Source organism: Hemicordylus capensis, chromosome 4 (genome assembly GCF_027244095.1).
Source record: "Hemicordylus capensis ecotype Gifberg chromosome 4, rHemCap1.1.pri, whole genome shotgun sequence".
NCBI lineage: Eukaryota > Metazoa > Chordata > Lepidosauria > Squamata > Cordylidae > Hemicordylus > Hemicordylus capensis.
In genome coordinates, this window is record NC_069660.1 from 101693433 (window position 1) to 101715447 (window position 22015).

Consider the following 22015-nt stretch of genomic DNA (forward strand, 5'->3'; position numbering starts at 1 on the left):
CCAGTTGGCAAGATGTAGTTTTGCCATTTTGAGCAAATAGCAACTTGTGGAGGGGGAAATTCTTTAGTGGAGGAAGTAGCATCGGGTGGGGGTTAATGCCACCTCCAACCTGCCTGCATTATAGATTCAGTCTGGATCAGGGCCTCCTGCAACCTTTTTGGGGGGGGGGCGGGAATGGTAGTCCCAAATAATAGGATTCCAACACATTTAAAATCTAGTCTGACCTTAAGAAGGGAGTTTTGTGATTGCTTGATAGATTTGATTGTGCTGCTCTGTGTGTGTGTTTGCAAGCTGCAAGATTTGCCTGGCACCTATTTTGTTTGTTGGACTGGGATCCCTTTTAAGTGTTGTGAGGAAAGTATGTACAAAAGCATCATGGTGATGGTTTTTCATATTATACCTCTTTCAGATCAATTGGGGCCATATTGAAGACGTTGAGCTTATTAACGATGGCTCAGGGTTGGGCTTTGGAATTGTAGGAGGAAAATCGAGTGGTGTAGTGGTAAGGACTATTGTTCCTGGAGGACTAGCAGATAAGGTAATTTGTTATATTATGTCATTTTTTAAAATCCATGGATATCTTTTAGCAATTCTTAAATTAACCAAAGAACAGTGTCTTAAGAATGGAAGAGGAAACAACCAAGCATCTCACTGGAGGCTAGTAGGCTGTTCTACAGGCCTGGCCCTGCTTCTCAATGGATTGTGTAGGAGCAGCAGGCCAGTGGCATTGTTTGGTGGGGTGAAGAAGGGCGACATGCTCTCCTCACGTGCCACATCACATCTTTCCATCCTATAGCCCTTTCCTGCTACTGTTAGCAAATAAGTGGCAAGTCCGGCCCCAGTCATGGTGATCACTCTGTTGTGGAAAGTAGGCAGCAGTAGGGAGGCAGCTATCTTGCATGCCATCTTTATGCATGCTTCTTCCATTGTAAAATAACCAAGTGGCATAGTATGCCCAGCTTTCCAAACTGGGCTTGCCATCCTCAGAAGTTCAGGAATGGAAGGCAGCAATTGAGATAAGACTGTGGATTAGGGAGATGGGTGGGCCCCCCGCCCCCCATCAGTTTATTCTCTTGCACTAACAAGGAGTCTCTGGTGCACCTCCTTCCTGGGGTGGGCACCTAAGAGGGCATGTAGATGCAAGAACTTTAGAATGACCTCATGGCAGAATTATGAAGTTGCCTTATATATCTATAATGGTCAAAGAAGACTGATACCATCAAAGACTGAATGCCAGTATGTGTGAAAGTAGACTAAAGGTGAGGCAAAGAACTCATTAAATATAAACCCTGTCTATGTTCCAAGTTAGACAAGTATGCCTTGGCTCTTGGTAGCAAAGTAAGTATTAAAAACAGTGCACTATGGAACTAAAATTCACCAATGTTTTAAACATTAGGGTGCTGGAGAGCTTCAACAGAGACACACCAAGAATCCTAATAAATCATGCAACTCATTTTTCTTATAGATCTTCTATGACTAACTGTATGTTGACACTATATTCGTTATCCATTGATAACATAAAAATGTTGCTCTCATAGAAAATTCTGACTTTACCCTGAGTTTTTTCTTCAAGAGAATTTATAAGCCACTTTGCTTTCTTGTCGGTCAGCTGGCACTAAAGGATGGTAAACCTTTCATGATTGGCATTTCAATGCAAGCTTGACAAAATGTGTTAAATAAAACTGCTGCCACTAGACTTGCAGATACAAGGAGGCCCCTGTTTCATTTTATTAATATGGATGTACAGAGAAGAGACAGGTTATAGGAAGTGTTCCAAATCGGAATATATAAGTGAAAATTGGAGATGTGCAGAGAACTTAAACTTTAAAAGTTGGCTCTTCTGCTTCCTCTACAAAACTGTCTGATATAATGAATGTTTTTACTCTTACGGTGCCTCTGGAACACCTGTTTTGCTGTAAGGAACAAAATGTTTTGGCATCCAATAGCACATGTCATACCATCTTAATTTACAAGTCTTGAATGACTAAGAATGGAGGTATAGTATAAAAAAGAGAGTAATGATGTTAAATTTGGAAATAAAGATTGAAGAGATAATGGCTGCAAGAGCCAGTACAGAAGATATTTGGGTGGGGTGGGGATTACTTGCATGAATAGCTGCTCACGCAAATGGTCTATTTGTATGGGTAGTGTAATATTGGAGGAGGCTGTTCATGAAAAATCATAACAGCTACTTCAGTGATAACATTTTCTGCTTGTGCTTGTCCAGCTCTCAAAAGTAGGCATTGCAGTCTTGTATGAATGGCCATTTCAGTGTTATGCAGCTCATGAGAGTAGGCAGTTGTTAGCTCAGGAAGCCCTGAAAAATAACCTTATAATCCTGGAAGAAACGAGCTTGTTAACTTGTGTGAAGGGAAATCATGTTGGATATTGTTTCAGATCCTCAATTAGTTCAGTGACTTTTGTTACATATGAGAGAGTCCTCGTTTGAGAGTCTGTCTCCATGCATATCTAAAATGCTGCAAAATATATCATTTAAGACTGGCTTTTGTAATTATAACACTGTTATAATTAACAGTGTTCAATTCATAAATGTTCTGGTGTTCAATTCATAAATGGAATTGGTCAGAGTCTGCAGAATTAAAAGGAAATTGTCTCAATATGTGGGCATGGAGATGCTCCCAGTAGTATTAAATCAAAATCCACTCAATTGCAGTTTTGTATGTTTTTATAGGAAGTCACAAAGCTACAGGTTTGTGTGTGTTGGTAAAAACCACAGCAGTGTGGGCCTTTCCACCCTCCCCCACTTAAATGCAGAAGTAGTGACCACTGGATTGTGTGGTTGGTTTTAACCACTGTAAAAAAAGTGATGCTTAATAGTTAATCTTTTTTCAAAATGACTCTTGGTGCTTCATTGTTTAATTCATGGCACTTTCCATGGAGACACAATATATAACTCTGTTTCAGTTCCTAATTGTAACTTTGTAAAACTATATTCTGTATGTCAAGGATGGAAGACTCCGAACTGATGATCACATCTTGGAAATTGGAGGAACTAATGTACAAGGAATGAGTAGTGAACAGGTTGCTCAAGTGCTGAGAAACTGTGGGAACTATGTTCGGATGGTTGTTGCAAGAGATCCAATGTGTGAAATAACTGTGACACCACCAACTCCTGTAGCCCAACCTGTTAGTGTGTGGTCTCCTCCTCAAGACAGGTTTGGTACAGTGAGTATCTTATTGTTTTGTTTTTCTATAAAGAATTGTATCCCAAAGTAAGTAGCACAACTGAAGATTTCACAGACATTTCAAGATTATATATAAAGTTATTGTTGACATCCAGACAACATTCCACGGATACGCACGGTTTTTCCATTGTGTGAGGAGGAAGGGTGATTTCCCTTTCCCTCCCCCTGCAACTGTGCCTTCCAAAATGTTGTCCCTGAGAGTCAGTTTTGGGAGACACAGGTGGTTGTCAGGTTTTTGTATTGCCTCGTGTGCAACAGAAAAACCTGGCACATCTGTTGAAGGTTAGTCTACATATTAACCTCCCAAGCTGGATCTTGGTAAAAATTCTAGTACAATAGGTGCTCTCCAGAAGCTGGATTCATTCTTAGCTGCCTTCTCTCAAAGCAGAGATTTACTTATAAAGCTGATTCCCTTCATTTTCTTTTTTTGTTCCTGATCTGACTGTCTCACAAGATTCATGAAATAAATCATGGGGGGAAATCCTGATCTCAGAACTTAATCTACCTTTTGTACAGTATGTATTAGGATAGGTTACAACTCTAATCTCAAGAATTTGTATCATGAATAAAATGTTAGAATCGGATTTTGAGTGGGGAAGGGTAACCTCGGCCAATTCAAATGAAATACATTGATCAATTTTTATACTGCCTTTCATGATGAATCTCAAGGCGGTTTACAAAAGCTAAAATACAATAGAATTCCATAAGTTATATCTAAAACCTCAAAATAAGTGAAACAGTAAAAATCATAAAACAAAACAAAAAAACCATTTAAAAACCACCATTTAATTTGATTAAAAATTAAACAGACAAACTGGAAAGCTGAGAGACCCGGCAGCCCCTAAGGGGTAAAAGTGAACAAATAAAAGAGTCTTGTTTTTAAAAACAGCCACAGATGTTAAGAATCGGACACTCACTGGTAGAGCATTCCAGAGCCTGGGAGCAACAACAGAGAAGGCCCTGTCCCATGTGCAAGATAATCTAGCCTCTCTCAACATTGGTACATGGAGCAAAGGCCTCCCTGATGATTTTGTTGGGTGGCTGGAAACCTTTGGGAGCAGGTGGTCCTTCAGGTATCCAGGGCCCAAACTGTTAAGGGCTTTAAAGGTAATAACCAGCACCTTGATTTGGATCTGGAAACAAATTGGCAACTAGTGCAGATCTTTCAGAATAGGTGTAATATGCTCTACACGAGCACTTCCAGAGAGAACCGTGGCAGCTGCATTCTGCACCAACTGGTTTATTCACTATTAAAACTCCCCCTCCAAAACTGCTTAATTCCAGCCATCAAAAATAGCTAAAATGAGAGTGCCCTACAATGCCCATTGAACTATTTTATTTAGAAATCCATCCGTTGATAGGTTTACAAATGGACACTAAGATCTCCCCCCCCCCCAAATTTAAAGTTTCAGGGCAAGTTAAACTGATGCTCAGTGTCTTCGTAGTCTACACTAATACATTTGCTAAAAATAAATATTCAAAATTTTGTTCTAATAAATTTGTATCATATTAAAGTCTCTTGGTTTAAAGAAAAGCTTTTCTCAGTTTTGGGTAATTAAAATCAACAAATGCCACTGAAAGTATGCAGGAGGTCTTAAAATGTAAGCAAATCTGTGCTTGTTTTCCATCTGTTGCTACTGTGCTTTTTAGCCTGAAGTATGGAATATATTGATTTATACTTTCTCTTGTACTGCTATGTGATGTTCATTTCCTTTTTCTTCTTTTCCTCCTGAACTGTGAGGTGTGATGATGAGTGAGAGAGATGCTGGACCTAATGCCTGATTGGCCTCTTCTAGCCTACAGTGTTATTGCCTAGAAGATATTTAACTTCCCAAATTGTAGTATTCTGCTCTGAACTGTCAAAAGAGTAGTGTGGCCTTTCATTGAAAATATATATCAAAGTACTGGTCCTGACCTTGAAAGCCCTACATGACTTGGGGCTGGGGTATCTTTTGGACCACATTCATCCATATGACCCTGTCATTGCTTTTAGTTCAGGATCTGAGGCCCTGCTCCTGGCCCTGCCACTGAGATTCAGTTGGAAGGAACTACGGACAGGGCCTTTTTGATTGTGGCCCCTCAGCTGTGGAATGCCCTTCCAGAATTGTTTTGCTGTGCTAATTAGTGTTTTTATTTGCAGCTATATCTGGTAGGATTTTAATGTTTAACTTTTTAAATTTGGTTTTAACTGGGTCCTGTTGTTTAGTTAGTTTTTAAAAACCTAATTTTATTTTATTAATGTTTTATCATATTACTGATTGATTTACTATTTTTGTGAGCCACCCAGAGTAGTATTGCACTGCATGGGTGGGATATAAATATTTTAAATAAAATTTATTTTTTATTTTTGTATTCTGTTTTGTTCTGTTTTATTCAATCTTATCTTTGTACTTTTCTATGGGCCAATTCATGTAAGTGTTTTGAAGGTGATTAAAAATAAACATTTCAAATGCTTCAATTTACCTTCTCAGCTTCCTATGGGGAGCTATGTATCAGCAGGTGGGGGAAAATCCCCTCAGAATTTAATGTTAGAGAGAAAGCTGTGCTATAACTTATACCTGGCATAATATCAGATCTCCTGATCGCTACATAAGCACCTTTCCTTTCCTGCTACACCCATAACAATATGGGTTATGGTAACAATAAGCTTTCAGAACAAACCATTTCATTGCTAAGGACACTACATATGAGTATGGCAGATCTCTTCTGGATTAATGTTGCAAAAGCAACTTCTCCTTGAATTTTGGACTGAAGAAGCATCAAGTCAGCTAGGTGATGAGTTATGTGAGCGGTTGGCAGAAGCTGAAGAATTGTTGAATACATATTTATAAACTTTAACTTTAACACTGTATGGATTAATTCCCTAGGAAAATGAAATTCATGAGATTCAGCTGACAAAAAAGGATGGACAAAGTCTGGGTATAACAATTGTTGGCTATTCAGGATTTTCCAGTGCAGGTGAGCTAGTCACTATCTGATCAGTGAAATAAAATATGCTGGACTATATTTGGCACATACTTTGTTTTTTTTAAAAGAAAAACCCTGCTTCTCTCTGCTTTTCTTTTTAAAGAAAAACCCTGCCAGAAGTCATATTCACGGACATCCAACAGGTCCCCCTAACTTTTTCTTGAGACAATATGTTTTGCATTGTGTTCAGTTGTGCAATTATCTGAGCTTTGGCAAAACCAAAATGTGAATGTGTTCCTTTGTATAGAACTTTATTTTTGCTCCACGTTGTTTGCAGTAATAAAGAAGTTCCATGGCTTCTTAATTATGATGTGGTAGATTTTCAATTTTGACACAACTTTTTCCAGGTGCCTTCTTACACGGTCTTTCCAAACTCCCTCTCCTGGAAAAGAGGCCTAGGCTGGAAGAAGCTTAGAATGTATAAACTGGTTCATTCTACCTGGCAGAATGAACACACTAGCTTTTTATTATTAAGCCTTTCTATGCTGGTAAAAGGATTTTACTAATAATTATTTCTTAAATGTTCAAAAGAATGCAAGGCACTATACCACATGTTTAAATGTTTAATATAGACAGCATAAGTTCTGCCCGCATGCTTAAAATGGCAAGGGAAGACTGTGGAGGCAGAGAGGCACTCAGCATCTCAGTTACTTGGATAAAGCATGTGAAAGATAGGTTTGAGGCTCTGCAGAGTGGAAGGGACTGGATCACAGTAATATTTGGAGGTAATCAGTTCCAAAAATAAGGTGCTGCTAAATCAAACAATCAGAGGTTTGACAGAACAGGTATAATATTTGGTCCAACTAAGAGATAGGTACCATAATACGGAGCTCTAGAAGGAGTCTAAAGTAGGACTGTGCCTGAACTGGCTTGGACAGCTGTGGGTGAGGCACCCAAGCTGGTTTGGCACTTCCCTAAAGGAGGCGCTGAACCGGTTCGGGCACATCACTAGTCTAAAGAGAGAGAAGAAAGATAAGCAGGAACAACACAATGCAAACCTTTTAAAAAGTAACAAGTAATCAGGGCTGTTAACCTAGAGCATGGCATGATATCCCTGATGGGATATCATGGGATGAGAGCAGGGGAGCATGTGCTTCTCAGGCTGAGGGACATTGCACAGAGCTCAGCGATAAGAGAAGTTCCTCGCAATGTCTGAAGCTGACAGACAGTAATGGTGAAATGAGCTTCCAAGAGGAGAATGGGTGCCACTGATTTTATACTGAGTAAAGGGAAATCAAGAAAAAGAGGTAAAACAAGATAAATAATTTTAGCAGTATCTTGACAGAGAAACCATTTTATAACTAAGCAGCTTCTCCCCTGCTTGTACTGTTGTCTAGAGTTATGTTCTAACAAAAAAAACACAGTGGCATAAGTTTTATGAACCAAAGTTGATTTCCTCAGGTGCAGCAAAGAAATAGCTATCTCTGGAATGTGTGTGATAAATGTAACAAATTGATTGTGTTCTCTTCTCCCCCACTCCCCTTGCAGTGGAATCTTCAGGAATTTTTGTCAAAAATATAATACCTGGCAGTGCTGCAGAACATAGTGGTCAAATAAAAGTCCATGACAAAATTATAGCTGTAAGTAAACCTTATTTGGAATGCATAACATTTTACCTTGTAAAACAGAACTGGTATTATTTAAGTATTTTCAAGATTTAAAGAATCTGTTCCAGATTACCTACTGGTTAAAATGCCCTTCATGCTCAGCCATATGGGAGCCACTGGAAGCCCTCTTCCAAGCAAGTGGTGCTTTCAAGATCCATGCGATTTTTCTGTCCGTATGATGGTATCATTCATAGGCAGCCTTCAGCCACATGAAATAACATTGCAGAAAAACCATGTGGCTGCAGTGAAGGCCACCTGTTACGGCAGACCACACAAGTTTATCCTTGTGGAAAGTAATATGGTATGAGTAGTATGCGATGTTGTCCTTTTCTGTCCTCAGATTAACATTTCTAAACTCCTTGATTGAAGGGATCCCACACATTTGCATCCTCCTGCCCTTCAACTGATTTTTGCTTTTGGTCCAACTTCAAATACTTGGCTAAACGAATTGCCTTTTAATGTTAGGATGATGAAAAGCACTTCTCATGCTCAAACAGATTATTGCTGAGTTATATGCAAATTCAGTTATGGTTATATCTGGTTGTCCAGAGATGTGGAGATGTGTCCTTGGGCATCCAAAATAACATTCTGTACAAATTGTTCTCATCAGTGCAATCTAGTCTGTTTCATGCATTACAGTGTAACGGTGGTATAATTTTATATATGTTAGGTTGATGGGATTAACATTCAGAATTATACCAACCACGAAGTAGTGGAAGCACTGCGTAACACAGGACCAATTGTGCACCTGACATTGCTTCGAAAGAAACCATTGAATTCTGCTTTCTCTTCAGAAAGAGGCTTAGCCAGAGGTAAAACATTTTTGCCATTATACTTGCATTGTTGATTAGCCATGGCAAACAGCTTGAGGCTGGTTATAGTAAGCACCTTGATATTTTCTACTAAAGATTTCTGTGCTGTTTCACTTGTTTACAAGATCATTTTCATACTCCAGATTGGTGAATCCTGTAGAACCAGTTAGATTTGGGTCGTGATCCGGTAACATCCATAAAAGCGGATTATGCGCCTGTGCGGAACACTCTAGCTCCTCATGACGCCGATCAACCTCCCATTGCACGTGCCCTGAACCTGCTCATATTGGCGGTTTGGCGCCTTATAGTTCAGTTTCTTTCTGACCACCTATGCACTCGGGTTTTTGTTGATCTCGGCTCCTCAGAAAGTGTTTTGTTCATTTTACTGGATTTGACTTGGACTGTTTAATGGATTACCCTGTGGAAAATGTAATGTATTATTTATGGTGTATGACTTGGACTGTATAGGCTTATTCTTTGTTTGACGGACGTCAGTACCTCAGTAAAGTTTTTTTTAAGTGTACAACAGACTGATGAACTGCTTGATTATTGGCATGTCCCTTAGGAGCCTAAAGCCCAGAGGGGGGGAAAACACTTTTTAAAGGTACACATGCTGCAGGGGGGATATACCTTTTACGGACAGCCACGACCACTGTCTTTTGTGCCTAGGGGAAGGGCATAACACTGCTATGTGCTCTGTTTGCGGATCCTTCTCAAAACAAACATGGAAGAATAGAGTGGCACGTCTGAGAGTGTCTTTGTTGGAAGAGGCACTTAACACCTTGAAGTATTTCCAATTCTCTAGAATCGGCCACTGTGTCAATATCAGGGACTGCTGTCTAAATCCCCGATGCCTGGAACATCGACATCGAAGACAGGCTTTCCCGTTAAGGAGCCATGAGTCCCTGGCGGACATTTATCTCGCCATTGGGAGAAGGATAGAAAGTGTGTGTGGGACAACAGGTTGGACTCCCCGCCCCCCCCCCCCCCCCGAAGAAGAAGAAGAGTGAACGCAGGGAGAAGCATCTGTCAGTGCCAAGCACTACAACCTCTTTGCCATCGGGCTTGCAATGTCTGGCAAACCCTTCACTGTCAAAATCTATGCCATATGGGAGTGACTTCTACATTGTTGGCATCAGCTCCTCAACATCAAGTGGCATCTCTGTCACCAGCACCTACACCACAGCAATCAATGACAGGCCTGCTACCTATGGGAGGTTGGAGTGACATATCTACTAACTACATTCTGGTAGAGAGATCCTCAAAGGGGGTGTGGCATCATACCACACCAGTGGATAAGGAGCAAAGGAAGCTGGATGTGCTGGGACGGAAGGCATATGCAACTGCATGCCTGGCTATTAAAAATGCAAACTATATGGCACTCTCTGCTTCAGGAAAAAGTTAGTGTAACACCGGAAGAGTTCCAAAAGAAGTTTGCACAGGAATTTTCCAAAACAACATCTGCAACGAGACATCTGAGTAAAGTGAAGCATTTAGTGGAAACGGAGTCCCACTTATTGGCGACAGCAGTTCTGTTGAGGAGACATGCTTGGCTATGTTCTACCAACCTATAGCAGGACATGAAAGACAAGATAGAGGCCCTGCCATTTCATGGCAAGGGTCTCTTCTGTGATGAAACTGATGCCACTATGTAGAAGTGGAAAAAATCGAAGTGCACGGCAAAGACATATGACGATGTCCTTTACAGCATCAAGATATCAGCCTTATGGACGTAGACAAAATACTTACTGCAAGAGCGAGTGTTAGGAATTCCCTAGACCCTTTTTTTAAAAAACAAAAAAACCTTTCAACCAGAAGAATAAGGGAAACCAAGGGGCTTGAAATAAGGTGCCCCAACAACAAAAACACCATCTTGGATTGCCCAGCAAGCCCACATGTACAACCACCATTGGGAGAAACAATGCCCTCTCCCCCAGCAGCAGTGACATCTCCAACACCTGTGACATCTCCTCTAACTGTGACGTCTCCATTGTTAAAAACAAACATCAATGTCAGTCATAACATGAGACTGGCAAGTCATGCCCAAGCATGGCACCAGATAATATCAGACCAATAGGTACTCAGAATAGTCCAGACCAGTTACGCCATCGAGTTGCCAGAATATGTGGGAGTGGACTACACACCAGCAATGGCAGCATTGATGGAGGAAGTGGAGACACGGTTAGGAAAAGAGGCGATCTCTCCTGTACATTGGGCAAACAGACATAGGAGTTTCTATTCCCAGTTCTTTCAAATCCTGAAATGGGACCAGGGCATGTGTTCAATAATGGATCTGAGGTGGCTGAACCTGTGTCGATGTGAGACAGTTTTGAATGATTATGCTACAAGCTATCCTGCCTCTTCTGCACAGGGAGGAATGGGTTGCGGCACTGGACCTAAAGGACACAGTATTTCCACATCTGCATACAGGAGAACCATATCCAAGATTCACTGTGGGCGAGAGCATTTACCAAGACAATGTGCTTCCCTTTGGACTGGCAATGATGCTGATGGTGTTTACCAAATGCATGGTACACCATTCAAACTTCCAGTATCAGAGGTTTGGGTAATGTTGGATGCCTCGCTAATAGGCTAGGGAGCTCATATGTCTGGCCTGGAGGCACAGGGGCTCAAAAGACTCTGCATAGAAACTTCCTGAAACTCCTTGCAGCATTTCAGGCAATAAAATCTTTTCATAAAATCTGCTTGGGAGAACAGTGTAACTAAAGATGGACAATACAACCACAATAGAGTATGTAAACAAGCAGCGGGGAATGGTGTGCCACTCCCTATGCAATTTGAGCCAGCAAATTTGGAACTGGTGCATACCATGGAGAATTCATCTAGTAGCACTACACACAAAAGGGGTAAACAATACCCTTGCCGATGCCTTGAGCAGGTCACAGGTGCTCCTTCAATAGCACAAATGGGAGATAAATGCAAATTGCCTACAGGGCCTGGTCAAGTCTTGGGGAAAACCCACAGTAGATCTTTTTGCGACACAAGCAAATACAAAATGCAATCAATATTGCACTAGAGCAGGAGAGCAATCAAAGGGTGATGCTTTCCAGTACCTGTGGATGCACAGTTTAATCTATTTGTCGTCGTCCCCGTACCCGCTACTCAACAGGGTGGTGGTGAAAATATTTCAGGACAGAATGCGTTGCATACTGATAACCCCATGGTGGTCAAGGCAGCCATGGTTTCAAGTGTGTACTCAAACTTTGGGAGGTGTGTACTCAAACTATCAGCAGGGGGACACGTTTGGTTAAAACAAACAATGGATCTACTCACACAGGAGCAAGGATGACTGCTACATCCAACCCTACAAATGCTAAGACTAACAGCATGGTGGATAAATTGTTAGACCATATTTTGTTGAACGATAAAAAGGCGTCCACAAGAATATTTATAGTGCGAAATGGAAACGGTTCAGGGCACACACTAAGGTGCAGGGCTTTAAAGTCAAGGCTGCCTCCTTAAGAGAGATATTGCATTATCTTACAACTTTGAAGTCAGGAGGCTTGATGAACACCTCACTGAGAGTGTATTTGTCAGCCACTTCTTCCTTTCCATGGTGGTTGAAATGGAACAACAGTGTTCCGTCACCCCGACAGCAAAAGATTTCTGAAAGGAGTAAACAATTTGTACCCGGTAAACAGACCGGTGGATAGATAGTCTTTCGCTGGTTCTTTCAGCCCTGGCAGAGAGGCCGTTAGAACCTATGGCAACAGCAAAACTTAAAATAGTAACATTGAAGATGGTGTTTCTGATTGCCATTACAACAGCAAAAGGGGTGAGTGAGCTCCCTGCTTTGAGCATTGATGAGCCATACACTAGGTTCCACGACAAATTGTGATGAGGTTAGACCCAGAATTCAGAACTAAGGTCGTGTCGGAAATCTACATGAACCAGGACATTGTTCTACCTACATTCTTTAGGAATCTGGAGATGCCTCTGGAAAAGCTGATGCACAGCCTCAATGTGAGATGTGCTCTTCTGTTCTACTTGCAGCGAATGTCTGCGATAAGACAAACAAAATGACTATTAATCACTTATAAACAGAAAAATGGGGGACATCCAGTTTTGAGACAAAGACGCTCTCATTGGCTGGTGGAAACGATCTACCTGGCTTACAAGATACAGAAAGTTGATCCTCCTAAGGCAGTAAAGGCTCACTCTACGAGGGTGATTGCGTCCTCGGCAGTGTTTTTATCAGGAATACATTTCAAGGACATATGCATGGCTGCAATGTGGCATCGGAAAAGACATTTGTGAAGCACTATGTGGTGGATCTTTGCTCAGCAGCGACAGCAAATTTTGGGAGGTGTGTACTCAAACGTGTTTTGCAGTAGCTGGCTGTTCCCTCCTCCAGGAGCTCATGAGTCACCCACTTTTATGGATGTTACCGGATCACAACCCAGATAAACAGGTTGCTTACCTGTAACAGGTGATCTGGTAGTGATCCGGTAACATTCATAAAACCCTCCCATCCATCTCTGCAGCAGGTACTGCAAGCATATGATACATATACACACGATACAGGGAGAGGCTGCATTGGAGCAGCTATCAAGAAACTGAACTATAAGGCGCCAAACTGCCGATATGAGCAAGCACGGAGCACACGCAGTGGGTTGTTGATCGGCACCACGAGGAGCTAATAATTTCTATCTGAAGTGTTCCACACAGGCACAGAACCCACTGTTATGAATGTTACTGGATCACTACCAGATCACTTGTTACAGGTATGCAACCTGTTTTTCTGGCTCTGTTTTGAAAAATGTTAACATGATTCAGAATATGCTTTTGAGGACAACTTAATATGGTTTAGCTAAATTTTAACAAAAGATAGTTCAACTGAGTTTTTGAAGTGACTGATAAAATGATGGAGAGATTCTTTATGGTCCCTGTGCAGTTATACATATGGTTCCTTGTGTACCACTTAGAGAATATGTTTCAGGCAAGCAACTAGTTTTCTCCCCTGTTTTCTGAGTAAATGATAAAATGCTTTATGCTTGGGAATCTCCAGTTAGTACTGACTGTGGCAGCTTAGTAATATAGACACTTGCACCATGTTGCATCAGTGTTGAGAGCCCATTGGTTACCTGTTTAGTTGCTGGAGATCCAGAAATAAACAGGTACCAATGGAACTGCCAACTTTGGTGGAATATGGTCTGAGTGGTTGTATTATTACCATCTTAAATTTAAGACACTGTGTGATATGTTTCTATACAACAACTTCAGCTGCATTCTCAGAGCAGTTTAAAGACACTTTAAAAAAAGAAAAGAAAAACTCAGTGTTCAGAATTGAAGCAAACTTACCCGAGAGGCTTTACATTGTATGCTGTTGCACCCTGTAACTGCCTACCTGACTGGAAGCCTTTTGGAACACTTACAGTGCAGCCAAGTGTGCCAATCTTATCCCTGGCTGGTGCTGTGGAGACCGAAACTAACTTGGATAGTGAGAATGAAGAGGCTCAAGAGCAAAAAGACAACTCTGAAAATGAAAAGAAGCAAAAACTTGGTGAGAGATCACTTGAAAAGACAAGTTGGCCACTTTATAACAATATGTTGATTTTCTTCCTGCAGATCTTCCTATTTACACTTGGAGATCAGACTTGAACAATAGTAGAATGCACAAATTGCATTAGTATTATGATAGGTGGTTGGGTATGTTTAGGGTATGTATAGAGTTACCATATGGTTCAGTTTTCCTTGCGTTGCCACAAAGTCCATTTGGACACTGGATGGCCTGAATTCTCTGCTTGCTTAAAAAAAAGTCTCTAGCCTATGAACATCTAGAACATAAGTGATGAGGCAAAATGTATAGGTGTTGTTCTGCTCAGATGCTTAGTGAGAAACAAGCCTACTCTGCTTTCCATTGTTCTAGAAATTGTGGCTAAGGTTGATATGTAAGGTAAGTAGTGAATATTTTCCTGTTTCCTTCCTGCATAGAGATAAAAAATTACATATCCATTGTCTGGAGAAGTGATTTCATGGCATATTTTGAAGTCTGTTTTGAATGCTGCCAGCTGAAATCTCCTCACAGCTATTGCTTAGAGCATCTTTACCAAAGAGATGGTGCAGAACAGAATCTGGGGGTGATGTCAGCACAAATGGTTGTTTGCTGAACAAGTGATCTTTTTTATTAGCTTCTGGAAAGTAGCATATACCTCAATGTTAAGTTGTAACTCTAACTAGACTTTGCAGTACTTTAGTTTGTAATGAAATTTCTGCTTCTGTATGCAATGGAATACTGCTTTTAGGGTGAGAGAGAGATATATTTTCAATGGGCTATTTCAGTGTTTCTGGCATTTTTGTTGTTTTCATGCCACATTCTGCAGTTGACAAGTTGTGATAAGATTGAGTAACATCAATATTCACCAAATCTGGGCACTTATAGACGAATGGAAATGATTTTAAAATGAAAAGAAGTGGTCTGTAGCATGCAATTCTACTGCCACAGACTTGTCATTTGGTAAGATTCAATTTTATTGCAGAAAGGTTAAAAAAAAACCCACTTAGGATATAGGAATGTAAGAGAGTTTTCACACTGGTAAATACATTCATCCACCTTTCTTGCTTGAGAGCTAAAAGCAGTCATTTCATTTCAAACATGGCTGATACTAAAACACTGTCTATAAAAGTTCACCCTGGAACAGAATTTAATGGCCAAATTAAATTCCAAAAATAGGTACTTCTATTGGAAATGCTGACAGGCACTTAATTATAATAGCACTAAAGTAAAACACCACTAATTTAATGCCCTGTCTAAACTCTGGAAACACCTTTCAAACTTAATGTAAAAAGCATGTTTTATAAAATGTGTTATTTCTCTCTAGGTCTAATTGTACTAAACTTTCATTAAAACTCCTGTTTCCTGAAGAGTGATGTAGGCTAGCTGTTATAACTATGTTAAGTATTGGTGCCATCAATGAAATATTGTTAATGCACTCTGACTGAAATCCTGATGAATTCTGGGTGCGTTCTTCTAACAGCAGGATGCAGGGCTAGCCTATGTTTCGGAAGCATGGGCATTCTTGTGCAAGAACACAACTGTATTTTGTCCTCTTCCCGCACTCTGGAAGTGTTCTGTTACAGCGGAAACACATCCCCGACCATCAGAGATCTGTTTCCACTGTAACAGAGCGCCTCCAGAGTGCAAGGAGAGTGCGGAAAGCATTACATTCTTGCATAGGAGTGGACGTGCTTTAGAAGCATGGGGACTGGCATTGTTGGAAGCATGCATGCAGAGTTAGTCAGGATGTTGGCTAGTGTGTGCATAGGGCCTTTAGCTGTGTCCTAGCAGGCTAAAGAGACCTAAGCACTAGTGTGGCTGGAGTATTTGCTTGAACTGTGGGGGAGCACTTCAGTTCCATTTCTCACTGGGAGCCCATGCACACTTTTGTGTTTGCAGGGTTTTCATCAGTGTTCCCTGCAGGAAATAGTAAATATGAAGGTGAGACACAGTTCTCTAAATACTTGGATGCTCAGGGGACATGTGCTATGGATGGGCCTGGTGTGCATCTGAGTATTTGAAGAGGTGCTTCTTGCTGTTTCATACTTCCCACAGGGAATATTGGTATACACTTACCTGTAAAATACAAATTGGACCTCTGTTGTGAAGCTTGCTAGGTCGCCTTGGTCAAGTCCCTGTGCCTCACCTCATCCTGAGATCAGAGTTGTAGCATTGAAAGGCATAGTTCTGAGTGCCTTCAAAAAAGAGTGGGATGCCAATATAATAAACAGAGATGTGGCTATTTTGTAAGAGACCATCTTGTAAATAGCTATAGTCAAGCCAGGGATAGTCCTACCTGTAATCCTCTGATTTCTTCATACTTCAGCACGTGGCAGAAAACTCGTGCTGAATATGAGCTTATTTCTAGGCCTATAAGGTGATGGGAATAAATATTTTCCTCCTTCATCATTGTTGCATGAGCTCAATTGCATTCAGATGAGTTGTTTCACATGATGTGTTGAAAGGGAGGCACCAGAGGAAAAAAATCTACAATTTCATGCTGTGATTTTGCAAAATTCTTTGCTAGTAAGACCACTTGGATCTAATTTGATGTACTCTACAGTTAATACAGTACATAAACCAGGGGTGTTTTTGTTAGTTGATTGGACTGGTTCAGTTCTGTTTCCCTTAAGGATGTTGACAAAGTGTTTGCAGTTGTGAAGTCACCTTCATTTTGTGCTGTGATTGGTTAAGGCCAGACTGAGTGAGCCTTGTTGGTCATTGGCTAGGATAGGAACATAGGAAGCTGCCATATACTGAGTCAGACCATTGGTCTATCTAGCTCAGTATTGTCTTCACAGACTGGCAGCAGCTTCTCCAAAGTTGCAGGCAGGAATCTCTCTCAGCCCTATCTTGGAGAAGCCAGGGAAGGAACTTGGAACCTTCTGCTCTTCCCAGAGCAGCTCCATTCCTTGAGGGGAATATCTGACAGTGCTCACACTTCTAGTCTCCCATTCATATGCAACCAGGGTGGACCCTGCTTAGCTAAGGGAACAAGTCATGCTTGCTACCACGAGAAGAGGGCAGTAACCCTTCAATTCAAACTATTATGCAAAGATGACCCAGCTAACATAGAGCAGTATTTGATAAGCATGTGCACGGTCCGGACTGTTCTGGACCAGCACCGGGGTGTGTGTGTCCCTTTAAGGGCGGGGGGGTAGAACTTAGCCCTCCCGCCGCTCTTCCCTCTCCGGCGCTGTCGTATTTAGTGCAGATTTTGGGGTGGCAGCATTCTTTGCTGCCGCCCCTGCCCCCATCGTCGCCAGCAAGTCCTTCTAAGTGCTGCACGTGTGCGCGCGCCGCCGTGTACGCATGCGTGCAGCACTTAGAAGGACTTGCAGGCGACGACGGGGGCAGGGGCGGCAGCGAAGAACGCTGCCACCCCAAAATCTGCACTAAATACGACAGCGCCGGAGGGGGAAGAGTGGCGGGAGGGGTAAGTTCTACCCCCCCCGCCCTTAAAGGGACACACACACACACACCCCCGGTGCCGGACTGCCGGACCTGTTCGGACCGGTCTGACTCGGAACCAGTCCAGAGGCCTCCAACATGCCCTCCGGACCGGTTCGGGACCCATAGGGTCCAAAAAAAATTCAGAGCCGGAGGGGGAAAAGCGGCGGGAGGGGTGAGTTCTACCCCCCGCCCCTGAAGGGAGACCCCCGCTCAGTGCCGGTCCGGTTCAGACCGTGCACATCCCTAGTATTTGACTTCTTTTTAGGAAAAGTGATTGACAGTGTGTTAGCAATATTCAGCCATTTCTGAATGATGCTTCCTTATTAACCTTTTCCAGTTTGATCTAACCTGATTATGGGCTGAGACCTGAGCACTAGCAATACACCTGTCAGCAGAATTTTTAGCCTACTATCAAGTAGGCTTATGAGATCACTCGGCTGTCTGTCTGTGTCCTGCCCCCCCACATCCACCACCATCAACTTTGCAACGCCTGGACCAATATGAACCAAATCGGGTATAGTTGTAGGGACACATAGGAACACTTTAGTGGCACAGTTTGTGATGATATCATCCATCCCGATCCAAGATGAAGGACACGTAAACTTTTGAGGTGCAAGTGGGCTAACTTGTGAACTGCTTAACTGATTTGAACCAAATTTGCTACAGCTGTAGGGATACATGGGGATGCCCCAATGGCATAGTGTGTGATTATGTCATCCACTCCAATTCAAAATGGTAGCCGCATGAACGTCTGAGGCGCAGCAGGCTAATTTGTAGACTACCTAACCGAGTTGAAACAAATTTGCTACAGCTGTATGGACACACAGGAATGGCCCAGTGGTGTAGTTTGTGATGATGTCATCCACCCCGATCCAAGATAGTGGATGTGTGAACCTTTTGAGGCACACAAGTGCACTAACTTGAGGACTGTCTAAACGAATTTGAACCAAATTTGGTACAATTGTAGTGAGTGACACACAGGGATACCTCAGTGGCATGGTTTGTAATGATATTATCCACCTCAGTCCAAGATGGTGGAGACATAAACATTTGAGGTGCAAGAGATTTAACTTGTGGATCTCGATTTGAACCAAATTTAGTCCAGTTGTAGAGACAGTGAAAAGAAAGTGGGCTGATTAGTTCTTACTAGAACAACTTGTATTTTTTTGGTATTGTAGACCATGTTGCTGTCTAGCCAAGCTTGAACACCTACCTGGGTGTCTGGTTTGGCATTCCAATGGTGTAAGTTATTTCTGTCAGCCCAGATTCAGAATGTGGACACTGGAGAGGCTATTGCAACAACATGGGAATGGATGTATAGTGTCTCTTAAAGTTCAGTGCTGCTGATGTTTCTTTTTAGTATTTTAGTATCTATATGAAGGTTTTGGTGGAAATCATCCAGAGCGTTGGAGTTGGATGTTACCAATCTGCTGATGACACCTAGATCTGTATTTCTTTATCTAAGAATCCCAGAGTAGGAAGTATGTCTGTAGTTATTTACTGTTAAATTTTATACCGCCTTTCATTAAAACAATCATAAAGCAGCTTACAAAACATTGAAAACAATATAAGCATAAAAATTACACAATAAAAAGAACCGCCCTGAGACCTTGGGTTAGGGCGGTATAAAAATGTGCTAAATAAAATAAAATAAAATAAATAAATAAATAAAATGGAATATAAAAATACAAATCTAATTAAAAGTTTTAAAACCTACACAATATAACCATAAAATACAAAGAAGCAGCAACAAAAAACACCACTCATCTAAAAGCTTGGGTAAAAAGCCAAGGTTTTACTAGCTTTTAAAAAACTCTGATGAAGGCTGAGGACAGATGCCCACTGGGAGAGCATTCCAAAGTCTGGGGGCAATAACTGAGAAGGCCCTGTCCTGAGTGCACAACAGCAGAGCATCCTTTATTGTTGGCACATGGAGCAGATTTCCCTTGAATGACCTCGTCTCACGGGCAGAAGCAGGCGGTCCCTCAGGTATCCAGGGCCCAAATCATTAAGGGCTTTAAAGGTCAAAACCAGCACCTTGAATTGGACCTGTAAATATATTAGCAGATAGTGCAGCCCTTTCACAGTGGGTGTAATCTGATCCCAGCATGCAGCACCGGATAGAAATCTAGCTGCCGTATTTTACACTAGCTGCTTTCCAGACCCTAACCTGTTGCCTGGGATTTATGAGCAAATGGATAATGTTCAGCAAATGGAAGTTAAAGCTGGACAAGTTGGAGGTGATGCCAGTGAGTAATCACAGTGTTCTTGGGGGAAACTGTTACCACTGATTTGAATAGAGTGGCGCTGACACTTTTGGAGCAGGTTTTGGAAAAGAATATTCTCCAATGCATTTAATAAAATAGACAGAATTATTCTCTGAAATATTCTCTTCAGTTCCAACTAATGCATTGATGAATATTCTTTCCAAGTCTAGACTGAGTGCTTTTTATCAGCTGCACCAGTTTATTTTTATTTTATTTATTGTTAGATTTATATGCCGCCTTTCATTAAAACAATCACAAGGTGGTTTACAAAAGTTAAAACACATAATAAAAAGGAATTAAGAGTATTTAGCTAAAATATAAAAACAATCTTATATTAAAATATATAATATACAAATACAAAAAACTATACATGGATAAAAACACACAAAAGCAGCAGTAAAACAATCATGTAAAGGCCTGGATAAAAAGCCAAGATTTAACCAGCTTTCTAAAAACTGTGACGGAGTCTGAGGAGTGAATGGCCACTGGGAGAGCATTCCAAAGCCAGGGGCAGCAACAGAGAAGGCCTTGTCCCGAGTGCATGTCAACCTAGCCTCCCTCATTGTCGGCACCCGGAGCAGAGCCCCCTCAGATGATCTCGTCAAGTGGGCAGAAACCCTTGGGAGCAGGCAGTCCCTCAGGTATCCCGGGCCCAAACCGTTAAGGGCTTTAAAGGTCAAAACTAGCACCTTGAATTGGACCCAGAAACACACTGGTAACCAGTGAAGCTCTTTCAAAATAGGTGTGATGTGATCACACCAGGCAGCTCCAGATAGAACCCTAGCTGCTGCATTTTGTACAAGCTGCAGTTTCCGGATATCCTTCAAAGGCAGCCCCACGTAGAGCGCATTGCAGTAATCCAGCCGTGACGTGACTAAGGCATGGGTAACTGTGGCCAGATCTGCCTTCTCGAGAAAGGGACGCAGCTGGCGCACTAGCCGAAGCCGTGCAAAGGCCTCCACCTGAGCTTCCAAAAGCAGAGCTGGGTTCAGTAGTACCCCCAAGCTGCGTACTTGCTCCTTCAAGGGTAGTGCAACCCCATCCAGAACCAGTAAAATCTCCTCATCCTGATTGGCTCTCCTACTGACCAACATTACCTCCATCTTGTCTGGATTTAATCTCAGTTTATTAGCCCACATCCAGCCCATCATGGCCTCCAATCCCCGATTCAGGACATGCACTGCCTCTCTAGGATCCGGTGACAAGGAGAGATAGAGCTGAGTGTCATCTGCATATTGCTGACAACTCAGCCCAAGTCTCCGGATGACCTCTCCCAGCGGCTTCATGTAGATGTTAAACAGCATGGGGGACAAAATCAAACCCTGCGGGACCCCACAGGCCAATGGCCACGGGGCCAAGCAGCAGTCCCCCAGCACCACCTTCTGGACCCTCCCCCCAAGAAAGGAACAGAGCCACTCCAACACAGTACTTCCAATTCCCATACTCAAGAGGCGGTCCAGAAGGATACCGTGGTCGATGGTATCGAATGCCACTGAGAGGTCCAGCAGAACCAACAGGGACACACTCCCCCTGTCTAGCTCCCGGCGAAGGTTATCCACTAGAGCAACCATGACAGTTTCAGTCCCATATCTGGAGCGGAAGCCAGATTGAAAAGGGTCCAGATAATCCAAGAAGGTATCATCCAAGACCCTCTGCAGCTGGGACACCACCATACGCTCTATCACCTTGCCCAAAAAGGGAAGGTTAGATACAGGTCTATAGTTGTCCAGGTTGGAAGGATCAAGGGAGGGCTTTTTTAATAGTGGTGTTACCACCGCCTCCTTGAGGCATGATGGCATCCTGCCCTCCCTTAATGAAGCATTAATGATCACCTCCAACCATCTGCCTGTACCCTCCCTGGCAGCTTTTATTAACCATGAAGGGCAAGGGTCAAGAGTGCATGATGTCCCCTGCACACTGCACAGGATCTTGTCCACATCCTCAGGCTGCACCAATTGAAAAGAATCCAACACAACTGGACCAGATGGTACCAAAGGCACGTCTGCCAGAACTGCCAAAACTCTGGCATCCAGGTCAGCACGGATGCGAGCAACTTTATCCGCAAAGTGGCAAGCAAACTGATCACAATGAGCTGTAGATGATTCCTCCCCCATTACCTGGGGGGGGATGTGTGGAGCAATATTTTTACCACACAAAACAGCTCTGTTCACCTGCACTGAGCAGA

The 22015-nt window shown here is 42.3% G+C and overlaps 1 protein-coding gene across 12 annotated transcripts in view; it reads left to right on the forward strand.

The window, feature by feature from the left end:
* The window catches only part of PATJ (PATJ crumbs cell polarity complex component), a 260848-nt gene that overhangs the window by 25031 nt on the left and 213802 nt on the right, over positions 1–22015 (forward strand). For all 12 annotated transcript variants that reach the window (XM_053243239.1, XM_053243238.1, XM_053243236.1 and 9 more), the window contains 6 exons: positions 410–538; positions 2968–3186; positions 6074–6164; positions 7662–7753; positions 8451–8592; positions 13991–14116. In XM_053243239.1, coding sequence (XP_053099214.1) covers positions 410–538; positions 2968–3186; positions 6074–6164; positions 7662–7753; positions 8451–8592; positions 13991–14116 — 799 coding nt within the window. The remainder of the gene's footprint in view (positions 1–409; positions 539–2967; positions 3187–6073; positions 6165–7661; positions 7754–8450; positions 8593–13990; positions 14117–22015) is intronic.